This window comes from Octodon degus, unplaced genomic scaffold (genome assembly GCF_000260255.1).
Source record: "Octodon degus isolate 3935 unplaced genomic scaffold, OctDeg1.0 scaffold00147, whole genome shotgun sequence".
Classification (NCBI taxonomy): domain Eukaryota; kingdom Metazoa; phylum Chordata; class Mammalia; order Rodentia; family Octodontidae; genus Octodon; species Octodon degus.
The window spans coordinates 2,768,559-2,786,789 of NW_004524723.1; the positions used below are offsets into that span (position 1 = coordinate 2,768,559).

At 46.2% G+C, this 18,231-nt stretch overlaps 1 protein-coding gene across 2 annotated transcripts in view; it reads left to right on the forward strand.

The window, feature by feature from the left end:
* Slc12a8 (solute carrier family 12 member 8) overlaps positions 1-18,231 on the forward strand; it is a 179,347-nt gene that overhangs the window by 119,026 nt on the left and 42,090 nt on the right. For both annotated transcript variants that reach the window (XM_004642168.2, XM_004642167.2), the window contains 2 exons: positions 15,012-15,099; positions 16,404-16,491. In XM_004642168.2, coding sequence (XP_004642225.2) covers positions 15,012-15,099; positions 16,404-16,491 — 176 coding nt within the window. The remainder of the gene's footprint in view (positions 1-15,011; positions 15,100-16,403; positions 16,492-18,231) is intronic.

Below are 18,231 nucleotides of genomic sequence, written 5' to 3' on the forward strand. Positions count from 1 at the left end.
GTAAATCATCATGGGGAAAAGATGTATCAAAATAAATGGAAGTCACTTCAGAAACAAACTTAAGTCCATTTCAGTTAAATAAATTGTTTAAAGCAAAAAAAAAAAATTGCTACTCTTAAAACATATGCAGTTAAGAAGTATGTTGGTTATATGTCAGTAGAGCTGTTAGGATGGAAAAGAAATGGACTAAATCCTCTTTCCTCCATCCCCCTGCTCCCTTTAGCAAGGACCCTTTATCCCTTTCCATAGACGAGTGGAAGTGGCTCCCTGGCTCCTTTTTCCTGCCTCCTGTTCAACTCTTCTACACTTGTGGACAAGATGCATCTTTCCAAAGTCATCCATGGTTGCTGTGTCCCTAAGTTCAGGGTATTCTACATTTCCCACCTCATCCGGCTTCTCAGCCGCAGTCATGTCCTCCCTCCTTTCTCCTTCTGTACTGCAGCAGCTCCTTGCATCCCCTTACTCTCAACTCCTGTGTGGCACAACCTCCTCTGCCTGCCCATTAGACGATGGAGCTCTTCAGATGGCTCCCAGCTCCATTCTCTTTTTTTTTTTCCTGCAGTTGTCTTGGAATCTTTTTCATTCTTGGTGTCCAGGAAACTCATGACTCCCATATGCACACACCCAGCGCAGACTTCTCCTCTAAGTTCCCCATTATTTATTCTTTGCCCTCAGTGACATTGTCTCTTGGGTGTGATGGATCCCACAAATTCAGAACTAACCCCATCCTAGCTGACCCCTGCTGGCTCTTCTCTTCATCTCTGCCTCCACCAGCTCTGGCCAGCAATGGGAGTCATTCATGGTTCCTTCCACTTTCTTCCAAGTACTCTCCACATCCTATCAATTCTACTTCCTCAATAGCATCAGATTCTCTCCACTTCTCCTCCTTACTTCCATGGTGATCCAATTTCATCTCTCACTAGGATCATTGCTTGACTTCCCTTGGCCATCAAAATGAGCCTGCAACTAGGACTGAATGTGGCAGGTACAAAGTTGATATGCAAATACAGATTTTCTGAAATATTGCATCTCTTTCACTTCTATAAAATGAACAGAGTCAGTCTCTAGCTCCAAGCCTTCATGCTGTCAGGATGACTTAACACAAAGGTCAACCATTTGCGATGTGTCCACCTAACCTTGCTGTGCTTGCACCAGTTTCAGGGGCTGAGGGTCTCACATGACTCCAAGGTAAAGTGTGGGTTTACTCTTGTTCTTCATCTGTGAAGAGAGCCAGGCCTCCTGTTGTCCGCAGTGCCTTCATTTTTGTCTTGCCTCTGAGCCAGTTTTGGGGACTAGCAATTGACCGAATCCTATGCTTAGGATCTATATACTCCCTAGACCTGCTGGATTCCCAGCAGTGCTCCAAGGGAGTAGATCCCAAGTCCCCTTGGCTCCAGAGTCTTTGGGCCTGCCTGCCCTGCCCCAACTCCAACACTGATGTGTTGGAATATGGGGACATGCCTGCATGGCCCTTGGCAGGGTAGTGTGATCAGTGAGTCCCAGGACTTCCCCTGCCAAGAAGTACTTTTTGCTTGGTCTGAAGCTCTGCTGTAGCTAAAATTGTTCACTGCTTCCTCTCTGCCACACATCTCCCCCAAGGCCATTGAGGTCAGCAAAGGGAAGAGGAAACAGAGGGAATAAAATGTTAACATCTGAAATGCTTTTCAGTCCTTCTTCCACACTTCCCCTCCCTCACAGGTCTGAAGTACACATTCAAGGGACTCCCTGGCTGGGTATCTGGAGCCTGGCAGGCCAAAGCCCCAGGCCAAGATACCAGGCTAGCAGTGACAGCTGAGGCAGGGCTGGGTGTCCTTAGGTGCACACGGTGGGCTCCAAAGTGTGGCCTTGATGTGCCCTGGTGTGGAGGGCCACCCTTGGCTCTGCAGACCAAGTCCTGGTGACAGAAAGGATCCCTGGTCTGAGCTGGGGACAGCCTTTCCTCTAGCACTGGCAGGAGTGGCAACCCGAAGCTTGAGGATGCCATGCAGCAGCCCAGAGGTGGAGCTGGATTAACATTCAAGATGAGCTAGTGCTGCATGAATCTGTCCACTTATGGTTTTTGCTTTGCTTTGGTTCTTGTTTTTGCAGTATTAGGGATGGAACCCAGAGCTTCACACACACTGAGCAAGTGCACTACTGTTGAGCTACAGCCTCAGCTCTTTTAATTTTATTTTGAAGATTAGATTCCTGGATAAGTTGCCAAGGTTCAGCTTGAACTTGCAACTCTCCTGCCTCAGCCTCCTGAAAATTTGGCATCACAGGTGTGCATCAGCACATCCAGCATCAACTTATTGCCTTTTAAACCCATACTCCTTCTTCAGAATCATACTTAAAACCTCACAGACACCAGAAATCCTGCTCCAGGGAGGAGTGTCTCTGCACTTCCTTTGAAAGCAATAGCTACCTAAGAATGTTAGTCATGATTTTTCTGTGCTTTAAATTATGAAAGTATTATTTATAAATCCCAAATATAAAATCATAGTACTGAGTAGACTGTCAAGTACACTCTTTTTAGCTCACCCATCATCCTAGCTCCCCAGGATGGGGTTTCCTTCTCCCCCACCCCAACTCCCCTCAGCCATTTAGCTTGACAATTAGTGTTTGTTTTACCAGCCAGGGAGAGTGGGGACAAGCAGCTTAGCAAGGACTTGATGAAGGTCACACAGCCATGAGTGAGTGCCGCAGCCCTCGCTCTGCTAGCAGGGCCTCCCTCTCCTGGCTCCCTGTTTACCAGGGCCGCAGTGTCAACATACGGCAGGATGAGTGATTTGCACCACTTGTTTTTCCCTGGCAGATGTTCGTTTAAACTATGAAAAGCATGGATGATTGGCAGTTTCCATGGTGATAGATTTGCCAAGGATTAGCTGTGAATGACTCATGGCTGGGGCTCCCTCCAACGCCAACCTCTCCTTGAACAAGAGAACTTCCAGGCCATGGAGAGGGGAAGGAGTTTTGAAGAACAAATGCTTCTGCCCTCTCTCACCCCCGGAGATATTTCACTTAAGTTACCTCAGATATTTTAGCCTAAGGGCAAGCAGCTTCCTCCCAGCAGCTGAAGAGTAGGTGTTGGTGGCTGAGCCGGATTTGTGAGGCAGGTCCTGGTCCCCACATGCCCTGCTGTGTGGGCTGGGGGTGGGTGCAAGAAGGGCCTGGGACATTGGTGTAGAGTCCTCTTGTGCTTTCCTCAAAACACTTTCCTTCTCTGAGCTGCACCACCAAACTTTCCCTGAAAAACAAACATCTTCCCCTGCAGTTTTCGAAAACACACCCTTACAGATGTGGCTGCTCCAGGCATCCAGGGCCACAACTCACGGAGGAACTGGTAAATGGAAATTCACTGAGAAAAATACCAGTGGTGTGAAGTCACATAACCCTTGTCCCCAAATCCCAAACTCTTACGGGAAGGGATAAGGGCCTTTCTGGCCACAGGCAACACATGGGCCTGTGGTTGACCACACCCAGCATAAATAATGTGGTGGGAAACCACAGCCTTAGGCAGGGCAGGGTGTTCGTAGCCACCACCCCACCAGGAGGCCTGCTCTTTCTGGGATGCCAACTCCCTGTGCCTGCTCACACACACCCTGGGAAGATTGGAGTCTGCCAGGGGCCTTCCATGCACTGTCGGTCTGCAGACTTCAGCTCTGACTGTCCCGCCCTGGGTCAGGATGCCCTGGGGTTGTGCCTTTTCTCCACTGAGGCCACCAGGACTGAACTTATTTGCCTCTCCTACTCCTCCTCTCCCACACTATGCCCACAGTCTCCTCACAAGTCATGTCTTGTGGGTAAGAGGACAAACACCTGCTGGACCAGAATGTGGACCTCAGGTTTAAGGAACAGAGAGGACCAAGAAAGGACAGTCTGGCACTGGGGCAGGTCCCACTTTGTTTTGATGGGTTTGGGAGCAGAAACAGAAGGAAAGAAGGAGAATTTAAAGTATTATGCATACTTAGTTATTAATTTCATCAATTATACTGAGCTTTTTTCTTTTTTTTTCTTTTTTTTTGTATTAGGCATTGAACCCAGAGTCTGCAGCCCCAACTCTTTTTAATTTTGAGACAAGTTCTTGCTAAGTCACTAAGCTTCCCAGGCAAGGTTCAAACTTGCAGTCCTCCTGCCTCAGCCTGCAGAACACTGGGATTACAGGCTAGTCTTTCATTTAAAGGTCACAACAACCTCCTAGATTCTTTCAGAGGCAGGTCTGTTGTCTTAGTCAATTTTCTGATGTTGTCTACCCAGCAGAATCTCCAAGACATTAAGGGAATGGAGGACTGATGGATTTTGCTTCCAAGAATAAAAAGGAGATAAAAGGGTTTATCTAGGCCAACCAACAATCAGTGTGGGGAAGGAGTGGGTCCTGAAAATCAAGAACAATGGAAAGTGGCAGCCTGAGCACACCTTTCCTGGATAATTTCTTTGGCTCCCACTGGGTGCCAAGCACTATGCCAGGTACCTTATAAATTTTCCTTTTTACATTGCCACAGCCTTGCAAGGTGAATAGCGTTATCCCTGTGTCCAGATGAAGAAACTGAGACTCAGAGTCATCTTGCCTCCAAACAGTAATACGTACCTGGTGTTCAGTCAAAAGAGGACAGCAGATAAAAATGTGGGTACTTTAGCATATATAAATTAGAGAGAGAGAGAGAGAGAGAGAGAGAGAGAGAGAGAGAGAGAGAGACCAGAAATTATTAAGCTATAAGTGGAAATAAAAAGTTAGAGTTTCTAAGGACACAAATCTGGATTGAAATGTCCCCAGGAAGAAGCACGGAAGTTCCTTGAGCGAGAGTGAGTGGCCCTTGAGTGAACTAATAGAAAGGAGAAAAGCCTCAAGACACTGGCTGGCCTTTCCTCCCTTGTTAACCTTCATTTCCAAAAACACAGTGGAAAATCAGTGTGGCAAGAGGGTTTGTGATAATTGACAGTAAGCAGTGACTTTAATCTGTGTGTGCTGTGGTGGACTCAGGCAGGAATAGCTGACAGATGAGCTGTTCATGCACATGTTGGTGAGTGGCCGTGTGATTTTTATACTCACATTTTAGCCAGTGACTCATTTTTGAGATTGTCAGGTATTTGGTCAGTTGCCCAGATGCCCATGTCTGTTGTCAGACCAGACCTGGAAGCTAGGGCTCAGATTCTCCCTGTTCCCCTAGTGCCATCCCCTCAAACTGCAGGTGTCATGGCCATGCCTAGGAGCTGGTGGCTTCAAAAGCCTCACCTGGAAAGTGGGACTCCACCATCATACCTACCTGTGACAGTGGAGACACCGAGGCACCCAGAGGACTGTGAAGCTCAGGTGGGAGACCAACCGCAAAGGCCGCACTCATGTGAAGAAAGCATTCACCTAAGTCACCTGGTAGCAACCTTCCCATTTTACCATCATTCTAGCACTGGAGAAGATGTAGCTTTGGGTACAGCCATGAACTGCTTCTCGAAACTGGCAGTGTAAAAGCCACAAGGCAAGGAAACACTGCTGATCAGCACAAGCTGCTGATTTAGAACTGGTCACGGCGGTGCCCGTGAGTAAACTAGAATATGCTACCAATGACGGCAGATAAGTTCAGCCTTTCTGTTTGGGCTGGACTCCTGAATCTGTCACACAGTGATTCTGTTTTAGAGATGGAGCTCGCAGAATAACATGGGTGTGGGGAAGGCAGAGCACACTGACAGGCAGAGCACCTTGAACATCAGTCCTGGTGTTGCTTGCATTTGCCTGAAGACGTGAGCCAAACCCCTTCTCCTCCCTGGGCTGCAGTTATCTTGTCCATAAAGGAAGATGTTGGAGTAGCGCTCTCTCTAGAGTTCCTTCCAGTTCTAAGAGCTGTTGGTTCTAAATGGGCATTCCAAAAGACTTCAGGAAGCCTGCCCCGAAAAGCATGAAGATCAAATAATAACAAAACAGGGGCTTCCCAAACTGTTCTATGTTTTCAAAAGTGATTGATGTCAAGTAGACTTTAGGAAACACACTGTGTTCCCTCCCTCCCTCCCTCTTGCCCCCTCCCTCTCTGTCTCTCTGTGTCTCTGTCTGTCTCTCTGTCTGTCCTCCCTCCCTCTCTTCCCCTTTCTCCCCCTCCCTCTCTTCCTCTCCCCCTCCTCACTCACTAGGCAAGTGCTCTCTACCACTCTGCCCTAACCCTGGTTAGAGTGACTATTACCATAGGTAAGCACTGGCAAGACCAGCAGTAGAAAACCTGCTAATCTTGTTCAATCAAGGTTTTCCTAACCTTTTCCTCAATTGTGAAACTTTTCAAGTGTAATGTTTGTAAGACGTATGAACACTATTGCTCTGGCATATAGTATCTGTTCTGCACAAGTCTAGGTCTGTAACACTTGACAACAACAGGCCTCAAAATACTAAATCAACACAATCTAACAAACAAGATGTTCATAATTACCCAGAACTGGAGAACACCTATCTAAGAACCATGTAGTAAGAAGAGAGTAAAATTCTGGAAATGAGGTGCAGTGCGTGAGCCACCTGCCATGTGTACACTGTGCCACAGCGACACGACCCCTCTGTGGGGTCCCAGGAATCCCCTACCAGGCTTCCTTCTGGAGCTCAGGGCCTGGTCTGTGATTCTGCCTGGCTCCTGTCTGACTTTTGTTCTCTGTCCCAGAAGGCATCTTGCTGGCCATCTGAGGATCTGTCTCCCTCCTGGGAGTGGTCTGTGTGGCTGTCAGTCCTTCCTCACCACCCCTCAGGACCCTCACTAGTGCTCCACGTAGCCAGCTTCAGGACCCAGTGAAGGGGTAGGGAGGAAGAAAGGGTGTTTATCATGGATGCAAAGCAGGGAAGCAGGAAGTAACTAGGATGAATCAGTCCCTTCCCTTGGTAAAAGCATGTACTGTACGTGCATAGCCCTGCAGTTGCCATGGGCCTTTGGGAATTTACTTTCATCAGTGACTGAAGGTGGGCCTCCAAATAACACAGAAGCCACAGGAGGGACCACAATGGCGAAGAGTGAGGCACAGTGTGTGATGGTACAACTCTGACTATGTGGGCAAAAGATCACCAGGGACCTGGGGCAGAATGGGCCTTAGAGGGTGGGAGACATCATGGCCCCCCAAGTGAGGTGTGGCACCAGGTGACCTGGAGCCAGGGGGACCTGGGCAGAGGTAATCTTTGGGGGCTTGAGAAGGGGTGGTGTTTGTGATGGAGCTGGAGTCTGGTAGATACAGCCTACGAGGCCTGTACATGATGTTGTTCTGACAGCAAGCAATGTGGCCCCAAGCTCCAAGGAGAGCCTTGGACAGGACCAGCCCCTGTAGCAATGAGAAAGTGAGGGTCTTGGAGCTCGGTTTTATAAATCCAAAGAAGGCCTGTCCATGCATAAATGGGTAGATAAATAGAAAGGCACAGATAGGCATAGATAGGTAGATGAATGCATAGATGGATAGGTGGATGGATGGATATGTAGATATAGATTTAGATGCATCAATAGCTATAGACAGATGCATAGACAGATCCATAGCTTAACAGATGCATGCATAGATAGATAGATAGATAGATAGATAGATAGATAGATAGATAGATAGACTGATAGAAATATGTGCATATATACCTCTTACAGAGAAGCTTGGAATACAAAGAAATAGTCTTCTACTCTACCTTTAGCCCCCAAATATCCCTCTATAAGAGGCAGCCACTTGTAATCATTTTTAGTACTTTGGGAGATAACTGTTGTATGCCAGAAAACAATGTGGTTGTGTCTGTAACTGATTCACCCAAGCCAAGAGTTCCATTTTGACTGTTCTATGAAATATGACCATTAAGCTTACTTACCTACATATTCCTCCACTCACTTCCTCATTTCTGATAGTTATGTTTTTATTATTATTTTGTTGATCACCTTGGTAACTTTATTTTTTTTAACCTTGGTAACTTTAAATGATATACTTAAATTTCATTTATTTTACCAATTATAGGCTATATCTCTTCATTCTTTACTGTTGGTGTGGGAAATTGAGGTTCTTTGTTCTGTTTCAAAAGTGTCATTTTTATTTATGCATAAAAATATTTTAAAGGATTAGCTTAGTGATTGTCCTCATTTTAAGGGAATTTGTGGGTTTTTTTAAATTTTATTTATTTGTTTATTTGTGTGTGTGTGTGTGTGTGTGTGTGTGTCCAGCTCAGCCCACCTAGGGGCAGGGCTGGCTGGCATGTGGTGCTGGGGGATTGAACTGCGGTCCCTGTGCTTTGCTAAGCTTGTTCTAAGTAGGTGCTTTAGACCACTGAGCCATCTCATCAGCCCATTTTAAGGGAATTTGGGTAGACTTTTGTATTTGAGTTTTTAAGGCAAAAGCAGAAAAGCAATAGCAAGTTGCTTATCAGCAAGCAGGCGAATAGAACAAGTCCCATGGAGAATTTTATTTACAATTTTTTAATTATGTATTTATTTGATACAACATCTTGCTATACAGCTTGGACTCATAGTGATCCTCCTTGTCTCAGCCTCTCCAGTGCTGGGATTACAGGCATGCCACCACACCTGGTTCCAGGGCCATCATAGCATGCGGAACCGGGGATTGAACTCAGGACCTGTGCTTGCCAGGCAGGCACGTAGACCACCGAGTTATCTCCCCAGTCCTTTATTTACAATTTTATATGAATAGGCAGTCCTACACCCACCCACACAATCCTTTATATACTTTTTGTTTTAAGATTACAAATCAATAGTCTTTGGTATTACGAAGATAAATTATACTATTGGAAATTTCTTTGCTTTTCTTGACTTAGAAACTCAATTTTATGACAATATACAGCATAACTAAATTTATCGTAACTGGTGTTTTTGGTGTTCTTTTCCTTGCCTACCTAGCAAATTAATGGCTGTCCCAAAAGGGATTGCTTGAAACGTCATTTGAGTTGTCTTATTGGACTAAAGTGGTGACATCGCAGCTATTAAATCTTCCTGAGTGAAAGATCACAGGACTTACATTTCTTATTTTTGAACATTCTTATAATAAAGATTTTAGGGGGTTTTCTCTTCCTTCTTTTCATTCTCTAATAGCAGTTAAGTGTAGCTTGATTTTACATTGTCAAGGTGCATAGTATTTATATTTTGCTGCAGAATTTTCTTGTGCTGCTGGCAATTAAACCTAGAACCTTTGCACGGAGCTACATCCCCAGCTCCATTTTTATTTTTTATTTTGAGACAAGGTCTTATTAAGTCACTGAGTTGCCCAGGCTGGGCTTAACCTTGTGATCCTCTTGCCTCAGCCTCCCAGAGTGCTGGGATTACAAGTGTATGCCATCACGCCTGGATCGTAACTATTGTTATTTCCTGTGCTCTATAGGTCAATTTTAGGAGTTAAAGCTTATGAACACATACCTTATTAACTGAAGAGCAAAGTAATGGGCTCATGGTGGGCAACATTGCCCGTGTAGAGGAGGCTGTTTCTAATAACATGACCAAACAGGTTAATTTTTTCTTATTTTGTGTTAGGTAAGATCATGTCACATTTTAGTTAGCTTTATAGTTATGCCTTAACTTTCTTATTAATTTTTCACGAGTGTCTTGGTTATTTGTCTGTCATTGCTGAGACAAAATACCCAGTGCCCAGAATTAAGGAAGGAAAGGTTTATTTAGCTCACAGTTTGTGGAGGGTTTAGTCCATACACAGCTGGCTCCAAGGCAGAGTGGCACATGGCAGAGGACAGCAGTCATGGTGGTGAAAAACAACAAAAGCAGTAAGAGCAAAAGGGAAGAGCAGAGAGCAAGCCTCGTACCCTCCCTTATACTGTATGCAGGCTGCCCGCCCCAGGGTGGGTAGCACTCACACCCATAATCCCAGCATAGGGCCATGGATCAATCATAAACTCTAAAGCCAGGCCCATGACTGCATGAGGTGTTGGGGGGACATCTAGACACAAACCACAATGCAGACATACAATAACCTTTCTTTTTTCTTATCACCAAAATCGTCCAGTGCAATAATCATACTGCCCATCATGAGTCCCTTTCCTCTCCAGCAGGATCTCTGCTCGGGCTCCCCTCCTTCTCTGCAGTCTCTGCTGCTTTCTCTGCTTCATTTCATCCTGAGCGACCACCATTATTTTTTTTTTTTTGAAATCTCATGCTCTATTCCTTCATGGTTTACACCTTCATTTTGCTGGAGTACGTACTGTAGTAGTCTTCCCCAAAGGGATATACGGGTGGTAGTTTCTAAATTCTTGACTGATTCACTTTATTTTCACTTACGTGGTAATCTGGCCAAAATTCTAGTTCAAAGGTAATTTTCACTCAGAGTTTTGAGATCAGTGTCCGCATTTTTCAGCATTCAGTATTGCTGATAGGAAGTGTGATGCTGGTCCAATTTTTGTCCCTAGGTCAGTGCTCTGTTTATATTTGGCAGCATTTAAGTTGTCGCCTGAATATGCACAATGATCCATTTAGATATAGATTTATTTCTTCATTCTTTGCGCTAGATACTTGGTGGAATATTTATGATTAAATACCTGTGTCTTCAGCTTGGGGAATTTACCTTATTTTCTTTTTCTTTTTGGAACTTGTGTTAGTTGTCTATTGTAACTCCAAGATATCTTTGATTTCATGTAAATGTTCTACCCTTACCTATCTATTCTAAATGCGTGGACATTTACCTAATGTTGTCTTTTGGACTATACTGGTCAGCTTTTTTTTTTTTTTTTTTTTTTTTTTTGGCACTGGAAAAAACACCTGACATGGAAAACTTGTAGGAGAAAAGTTGATTTCACTCTCCTGGTCAGAGGTTCCAGTCCATGGTTGCAGGATGAAATTCAGAAGTGGTATGTGGTGGCCTGGCACAGAGGAGGGCTGCTCCTGTCATGGTGGTCAGAAAGCAGAGAGTGAAGGGAGGAGCAGCGGGAGGGAGGCAAGCCCTTCCAGGTCACACCCACAGTGACTGCCTGTCAAACAAGACCCGACCCTCTAGTGGCATGTTTAGCTCCAAGAATCATCGCACCCCCATGACCTGATCACCGTCCAAACACAGGAAGTTTTGAGGGAACACCCCATAGTTAGACCATCATATAGAGGCAAGGTGTTCACCGCAGAGCAGCCAAAAGCATAGGAAGCAGGAAAAGAGCCCGAGACAGAGGTACATCCTCAGAGGTGAGTCTGCAGTGAGCCTGCCCCTCATGGACTGATCCACTGCTGAGCTAGTGCCCTGTAATCACCTTCCACAATCCCCAATTCTGAATCTATGAGCCCTCTGGGGAATCTTTGGTTTTTTTTTTTTTTTAATGCATTTGGTATAGAGTCTCACTACGCAGCCCAGACTGGTAGTAATTCTTTTGTTTTCAGCCTCCCCAGTGTTGGGATTACCTGCATGCGCCACCACACCCAGTCTTGGTGGCCGGTTCAGCATGCCCAGTGGCACAGCTGGCACAACATGTGATGTCAGGATCTAATCCCGTTCCTGCGTTTGCCTAAGCAGGCACTTAATCCACTGAATTATCTTGCTGGCCCTCAGGAATATTTTTGATCCAAACCATAACATAGATCTATTACCTTTTTAATTTTAATGATCAAACTTTAAATTTCTAACCATATGATTTTTTCCCCATGGATTCTTATATGGGTTGATTTTATTTTATTTATTTATTTTTAAAATTTAATACCATACATTCTTTTTTTTAAAGCATTTTTTAAAATTTTATTTATGTGTGTGTGTGTGTGTGTGTGTGTGTGTGTGTGTGTGTGGCCAGCTCAGCCCACCAGGGGGCGGGGCTGGCTGGCATGTGGTGCTGGGGGATTGAACCGTGGTCCCTGTGCTTTGCTAAGCTTGTTCTAAATAGGTGCTTTAGACCACTGAGCCATCTCACCAGCCCCTGGATTGATTTTATACATACAATATTCTTCTTGGCTATTCCTGGGGCTACTAATTAGTGTTTCTACAAATTTTTCTTCCATCCAGATTTCTTTGGTCCTTCCTGCAGGTTGTTCCATTTCTATGTATGCAGGGATTTGCTTTGGGTTATGGGTTCTTGTCCCATGTTGGTGACCTGGGGAGGCTGGTATGGGTTCTCCTTCTGTGTGGTGGTGGGATCTTTTCTTGCCAAGATTAAAGGGTGACTGCCGGGTGCCTGTTGGGGCAGCCGGCCCTTCATCTGGAGTACAGTGCCCACACTGGCAGCCCTTGGTGTCCATAGGCAGTGTCTTCAGACCCTCTTCAGGAGATTTCTGGGCTCTCTTTGCCTCTTCTTTCACTGTGTGTCACGTTTATTGTCTTCTATAGCCCATAGAGGCCCATCACCATTTGTAGAAACACTTCATTTACTTAGAGTAGATGTAATTCTTTTATTAATTTTCCTCCATTGCTACTCTTTTAATAGGATCTTAAGAAGGAAGGGAAAATACGTGGGGAAAAATATGCTTACCAGACCATTCTAAACAAAGAAACTCTTTATTATCCTTACCTTTCAAAATGATCACTAGAAAATTAAGAAAATACAAACAGACCAAAAAAAAAAAAAAAAAAAAAAAAAAGATCTGTTCTTCCATTACTGCACAATAATTTTTGTTGTTGTTTTTGGTTTTTTAATACAGGATTTTGCTGTGTAGTTCTGGCTGGCCTTGAACTCACTAGCCCAGGTTGACCTTGAATTCATGGTGAGCCTCCTTTCTCAGCCTCCTGTCTCAGCCTCCTGAGTGCTGGGATTACAGGCATGTGCCACCACACTTAGCAAAATTGCTCTTTTTTTTTTTTTTTTTTTTTTTTGCGGAACCAGGGGTTGAACTCAGGCCCTTGTGCTTGCCAGGCAAGCGCTTATTCTACTGAGGCATCTCCCTGGCCCCTGTTCATCTTTTAAAACATGTTCTCTCTCTCTTTCTCGCTCTCTTCCTCCTTCCCTCCCTTCAACGGGATTGTAACATATGTTCTATTTTCTAATATCCCTCTTAAAGCTAAACAAGTGCTTTAAATAGCTTTCTACACCATAGCATATCTCTGATAATATTCAAGATCTATTTGTTTGTTTGTTTGTGGGACTAGGGATTAACCCCAGGGCCTCTACCATTACCTACATCATCTCCATCTCTTTTTAAACTTTTTATTTTGGTTAGTGTTGCTAAATTACAAAGCTGGGCTTAAGCTTCAAGCATGCGATTCTTTTGATCCTCCTGCCTCAATTTCTCAGAGTACTAGATTTTAGAATGAACCACAATATCTATAGGTGTCTTGGGTACCCCAGAGAGAATCAGCTGCAGAAATAAGGAAAAGATAGGCAAGAAGATGACAGCTGGGTCAGGTGGTAGACCATGCCTGATGGGCAGAGGACCCCAGGAACAATAGTATGGGCCTTTATCTATAACTTTGCAAAGTTGGTATCAGAAGATACAAGGTTGCCTAGCCACTAATAGCCAAAATTGACCAGGCAGGATGTTTTTCTTAAGACTGAGGTAGTTTGGGGCTGGGGAGATAGCTTGACAGTCTAAGTACCTGCCTTGCCCTGTGCCAAGCTGGTCACTGAAACCAGGCGTGGTGATGTGTGCCTGTAATCACAGTGGTAGGAAGGTTGAGACAGGAGGATCACTATGAGTCTGAACTGCATAGCAAGACCCTGTACCAAATAATAAATAAATAAATAGACTGAAAAAAAAAAAAAAGACTGAGATAGCTTGACTGCTTTAGGCACTCTGGCCTTGTCCTGCTTTCTCACGTAGGATCGGTTTCCAACTTCAGTGGCTCCCAACAATATCTAGTTTCAAGATATTCTGGTATTTATTGGAAGACATTGCATTTACTTTGCCAGTCCTCTATTTTTAAATATTATTGTTTCTAACTTTTACCATTATAAAGTTTTTGTAAATATTTTTGCTAAATCTTTACTCATATCCTTGACTCTCTATTTTGGATAAAATCCGAGCAGTGGACTCTCTGGGTCAAAGTACAGTCAGGCCCCATTCCTGTCCTGCAACTCACATTGCTCTTTGAAATACCTCACTGCCACTTTCTGGCCTGAGACTTTTCCTGCAGCCTGGATTCCCTGAAGCCTTAGAGCAACGGCAGCGTTAAAAACAGACTTTTGGAGTCAGATAGACCAGCATTGAACGGTAGCTTTGCTGCTTGCTAAATGTGGGATCTTTGGTTGTTTTAATGAGCCTCTGAGTACTTTCTATAAAGTGGGGAGTTAATTCTACTTTTCTGATGTTGTAAGAATTAAAGAAGATGGGTAGATGGCCCTTAGCACAGGCCCTGTCCAGGTGAAAGTGCCCATAAATCCATAATGATGCTGTTTGGCCCATTTTGATGACTGAGCACATTCAAAGCCCTCTTCCCAGGCTTGATACGAATTGTTAGTGCCCTTGCAGGCTGGCCCTTCATTCCAAGTTCAGAGACCACTGTTTTGTCACTTCTGCACATTTCCACGGTGTGGAGAGGACCATCCGTCCTCCCCACTGTGCTGTTGGTCCCTTGCCTCAATGGATTTATTCATTTTCTTTAGTGTTCTTGGGGACTAGAAGTGATACAGCCTTGGCTACATCAATAATTTTTTTTTTAAAGTTTGCTCAGTGCCCTTTGATAGCTCAGGGGCTTTCAACAAGGTGTCAGATCCTGCTGGACATGGTTCCTGACGCTGAGGACTCGAAGTCCCCGTGTAGTTAGTAGGCAGTAGATGCAAGGACATCGGCTCAGCAGGCTGAATGTCTGCTAGTAATGCTGAGCTACTCTGGGCATTGTCCCCATTGGGAAGGCAGAGCTCAGCAGGCCTAGGGGGACCTTGTGTGGTTTATAGTCACCTCCTCCCGCCCTCTAAACTCTGCACAGGGTGATGAGCTGCTCCTTAGCTGGGAGAGTTTCCCCCTAAGCGTCCCCCAACCCACAAAGCTCCCTTTCAAGGCCATGCAGATGCCTCCTCAGTTGCCAGGGGAGCTGTGAAAAGGCCTGAATCCAGAGCTGCAGAGGGAGGGCTGTGAGGGGACACTTCCAGGAGAGGCCTGGAGGAGAGAAAGTTTGGCTTGGGGGAAGGGTGGGTGGGGGAGGGGACTCAGGAGCACCCTACTCACCCTGGCCTCCCTCTGGGTGTCTTTCAGGAGTCATGGCAGGCTTCAACATGGGCGGCGACCTCCGGGAGCCTGCGACCAGCATCCCCCTGGGCTCCCTGGCAGCCATTGGCATTTCGTAAGTCCCCTCGGCCTGCACTGAAGAGTAGGGGAGAAAAATTCAGGCAAAAGAAAGGCTTGCCCCTTTTGTTCAGAGAGTGCCCTGACTGTGCCTGACCTCCTTCATATTCGGATTCTTCTTTTAACATGCGGCGGGCTGGAAAATTCCTGTCTGGTGGGCTCAGACACTGCCCTTTCATACTTCCCGCCTGGGAACTCTGCAAGGAGGAGTGTCGTTAATGCAGATCACAGACCAGGGCTTTTCTTTCCTTCTTCCTCAGCCTCCCACTCCCCGTCCCTTCTTCACCCTCATTTTGAACTTGGGGAGTTTTTTAAAGCTGTTGACTTCTATGGTGGGGGCAGTTGGTGGGAGCATACAGATGAAGAGTTTTGCAATCAAACAGGGATGGGGAGTGGGGGGAGGGGGACTGGTAGAGGTGGGGGGAGGATTTGCATCCCAGCTCCGCAGCTGATTGGGTGACTTGGGGACAGTTCTCTTGGCTCTCAGAGCTTTCACTTCCTTTTCTAGAAAATGGGGATAATGACCCATGTAAAAGCCAGAGGCCAGCCCTACCCTGGATTCCTGCACAGCTGTCAGGCCTCTGGGGCTTCAGGTCATACTATGCTACCCACACCAGCAGACTGGGTGTCTTTGGTTTGTTTCTGACCTTAGAGAATCTGGTTTTGTTTCATACCATAGGAGGAAGGAAGCTTCTCTGCCCTTCATTGGGTAGGTGGGGCAAGGCAGTGAGCTCTTAGACATGACTGTGACTTGAGAAATTAGAAGTGCCTGTGTTGTTTTACATGTACGCCTTAAAAAATGGTAGATCTATTACATAAAGACCAGGTTTGCTCTCAGCTTATGCAGTGACACCGTTGCTACCAACAGAGCAAAAGCCATTTCGTCTAAAATGAAAATAAAGGCAACAGAGATAGAATTGAGTATTAGGAGGAAAAAAAGGTAGAACTTGAAAGCCTGGGCTGGGTTTTGATCACAGCTGGGAGCCTGGGGGAGCCTGGTCGTCCTCTCACTGCCCAGGCAGGAGCTGAAAGACCCCCCAGGACCATGGGCTGGCGCACACCCTCAGAGCATCTTGAGGCAGCGCCGGGCTGCTGCTCTGCCCTTCTGCCCTTTTTCCTTTTGGTAAGAACCATGCAGAAGAGAAACGGTACAAGCAGTGTCCTCCCAGTCCAGCTGGAAGCCTTCCTGCCCAGGCTTCAGGATCATTTTGAGACAGCTTCCCTTGGAAACAAAAAGCTGAGGGATGGGCTTGGGGCGGACCAGGGCAGGTAGAAGCTCTACTCTGTGCTTGGGTTTTACAGGTGGTTTTTGTACATCATCTTTACCTTCCTGCTCGGCGCCATTTGCACGCGAGAGTCCCTTCGCTATGACTTCCTCATAGCCGAGAAGGTGGGTGATACTGTGAGGCCAGGCCTCCATCTTCTGGGGCCACTGACCTGTCTCCGTTGGCACAGGGCTGCCTCTCCTTGCATTCTTGTGTGGGAATCCATGGAGGCTTGGCTGGGCTGATGGGCTGGGGAGGCAGAGCTGAAGGAAAAGTGCAGGTCCTGCTTTGGGATCCCCGGAAACAGGGCAGAGTACCTCTCCCCACACAAATGCAGCTGACTAGATGTGGGACATCTCCTCAAGTTGAAGGTCAGGGCCACAACAGAAGAATGTGGTCAGCCTTGAGTTCCCACCTGCCAACAGCCTCACTCACCCTTGGCATGCACAGAAAAGGCTGCTTATGAGAAGTAAGAGGCCGGGGACAGAGAAGGGCCAGGGAGGTGGATGTGATCGAGGAACCCAGGGCCAGGAGGTCCCGCAGGGAAGCGGGAAGGCCTCACCCACTGGCTTTCCGGAGAATCTCTGAAACTCTGGCTTGATTTGGCAGCAATACCTTTGTTTCTAGGGCGCACGCCCTGCCAGGACACTAGCAAGTTTCTTTTGTTCCTTAGCTCTTTGTAGGCCAGAGGTCCTTTGACATCAAGGACGTTTGTTTGGCACAACTCAAGCCTACAACAACGCAGTTTCCATACTTTCTCTGAAAATCCCCCAAAACTCCTGCCTTCTCTTAAATCCCTGGAGGAAAAATGGGGGTGAGCTTCCAGTCATCTTCTGACAGGCGCAGTCAGCTGGGCAGCTTTCCTATGGTTGACTCCTGTTTAGGTGGAGTGTACCCTCCCCTCTAGGCTGGAGGGGCGCTGGGCTTGCTGGGCTTCGAGGAGGGCCAGTGTTTGCGATCACCTGGGGCAAGAGGGTGCGAACTTACTCTTTAGAGATGCATTTGGTTTCCCCAGGCAGGAGCGCAGGTTTCTATTTAGGGCATGTAAACCCTCAAGTAAAGGTGCTATTTGTTTCCAGGGGTCTTGACCTTAGTAAATGCAGGTTTTAAAAGGTAGTGGGAGACCTGACACCCAGTACTTAGGTCTCTGACTCCTGGATTACAGGGTTTGCTCTCAGCAAAGGAATCTGTGCTCATTGTTTGAGTCTACAAATCTGGAGTTTTGCCTCCGAGGGTCCTTCCTCTGGGTGGAGTGAAAGCTCATTGCCTCAGAAAAATTAAGGGCCTCAGGACACATGAGGGATCTCTTTTTATTTCATTTTGTGTGTTTGTGTATGTGGTACTGGGTATTTTGAGCCAAGCAGCCTTCTACCACTGAGGCCTTTTACCTGTATTCCCAGCTTGTTTTTATTTTTCATTTTTATTTTATCTTTTTTTTTTTTTTTTCGGAACTGGGTATTGAACTCAGGCCCTTGCATTTGCCAGGCCAGCGTTTATTCAGCTGAGCTATCTCACCAGCCCCTTGTTTTTATATTTATTTTGAGACAGAATTGCTAAGTTTCCCAGGTCGAGCTTGAACTTGTAGTCCTCCTACCCAAGCCTCCCAGAGTGCAGGGATTATAGACATGTGCCACGGTGCTTGGCTTGAGAAGGATCTGGGGACCAGAGGAACTGCTTGCTGTTTGTCTGTGACATGAGGCTGGCTGGCTCTGCTTCCCAAAGTTGTTTCTCATCTAGTGGATTCCTCCACGGAGCTCTCTTCACCTATCACAGACTGATCTAGATAGGAGGCAGATTCTCCAAGTGGGTACTTGGTTGGTGGGTGACCTTGTACCCCAAGGAAAGCCACACAGCTGAAAGGTAAA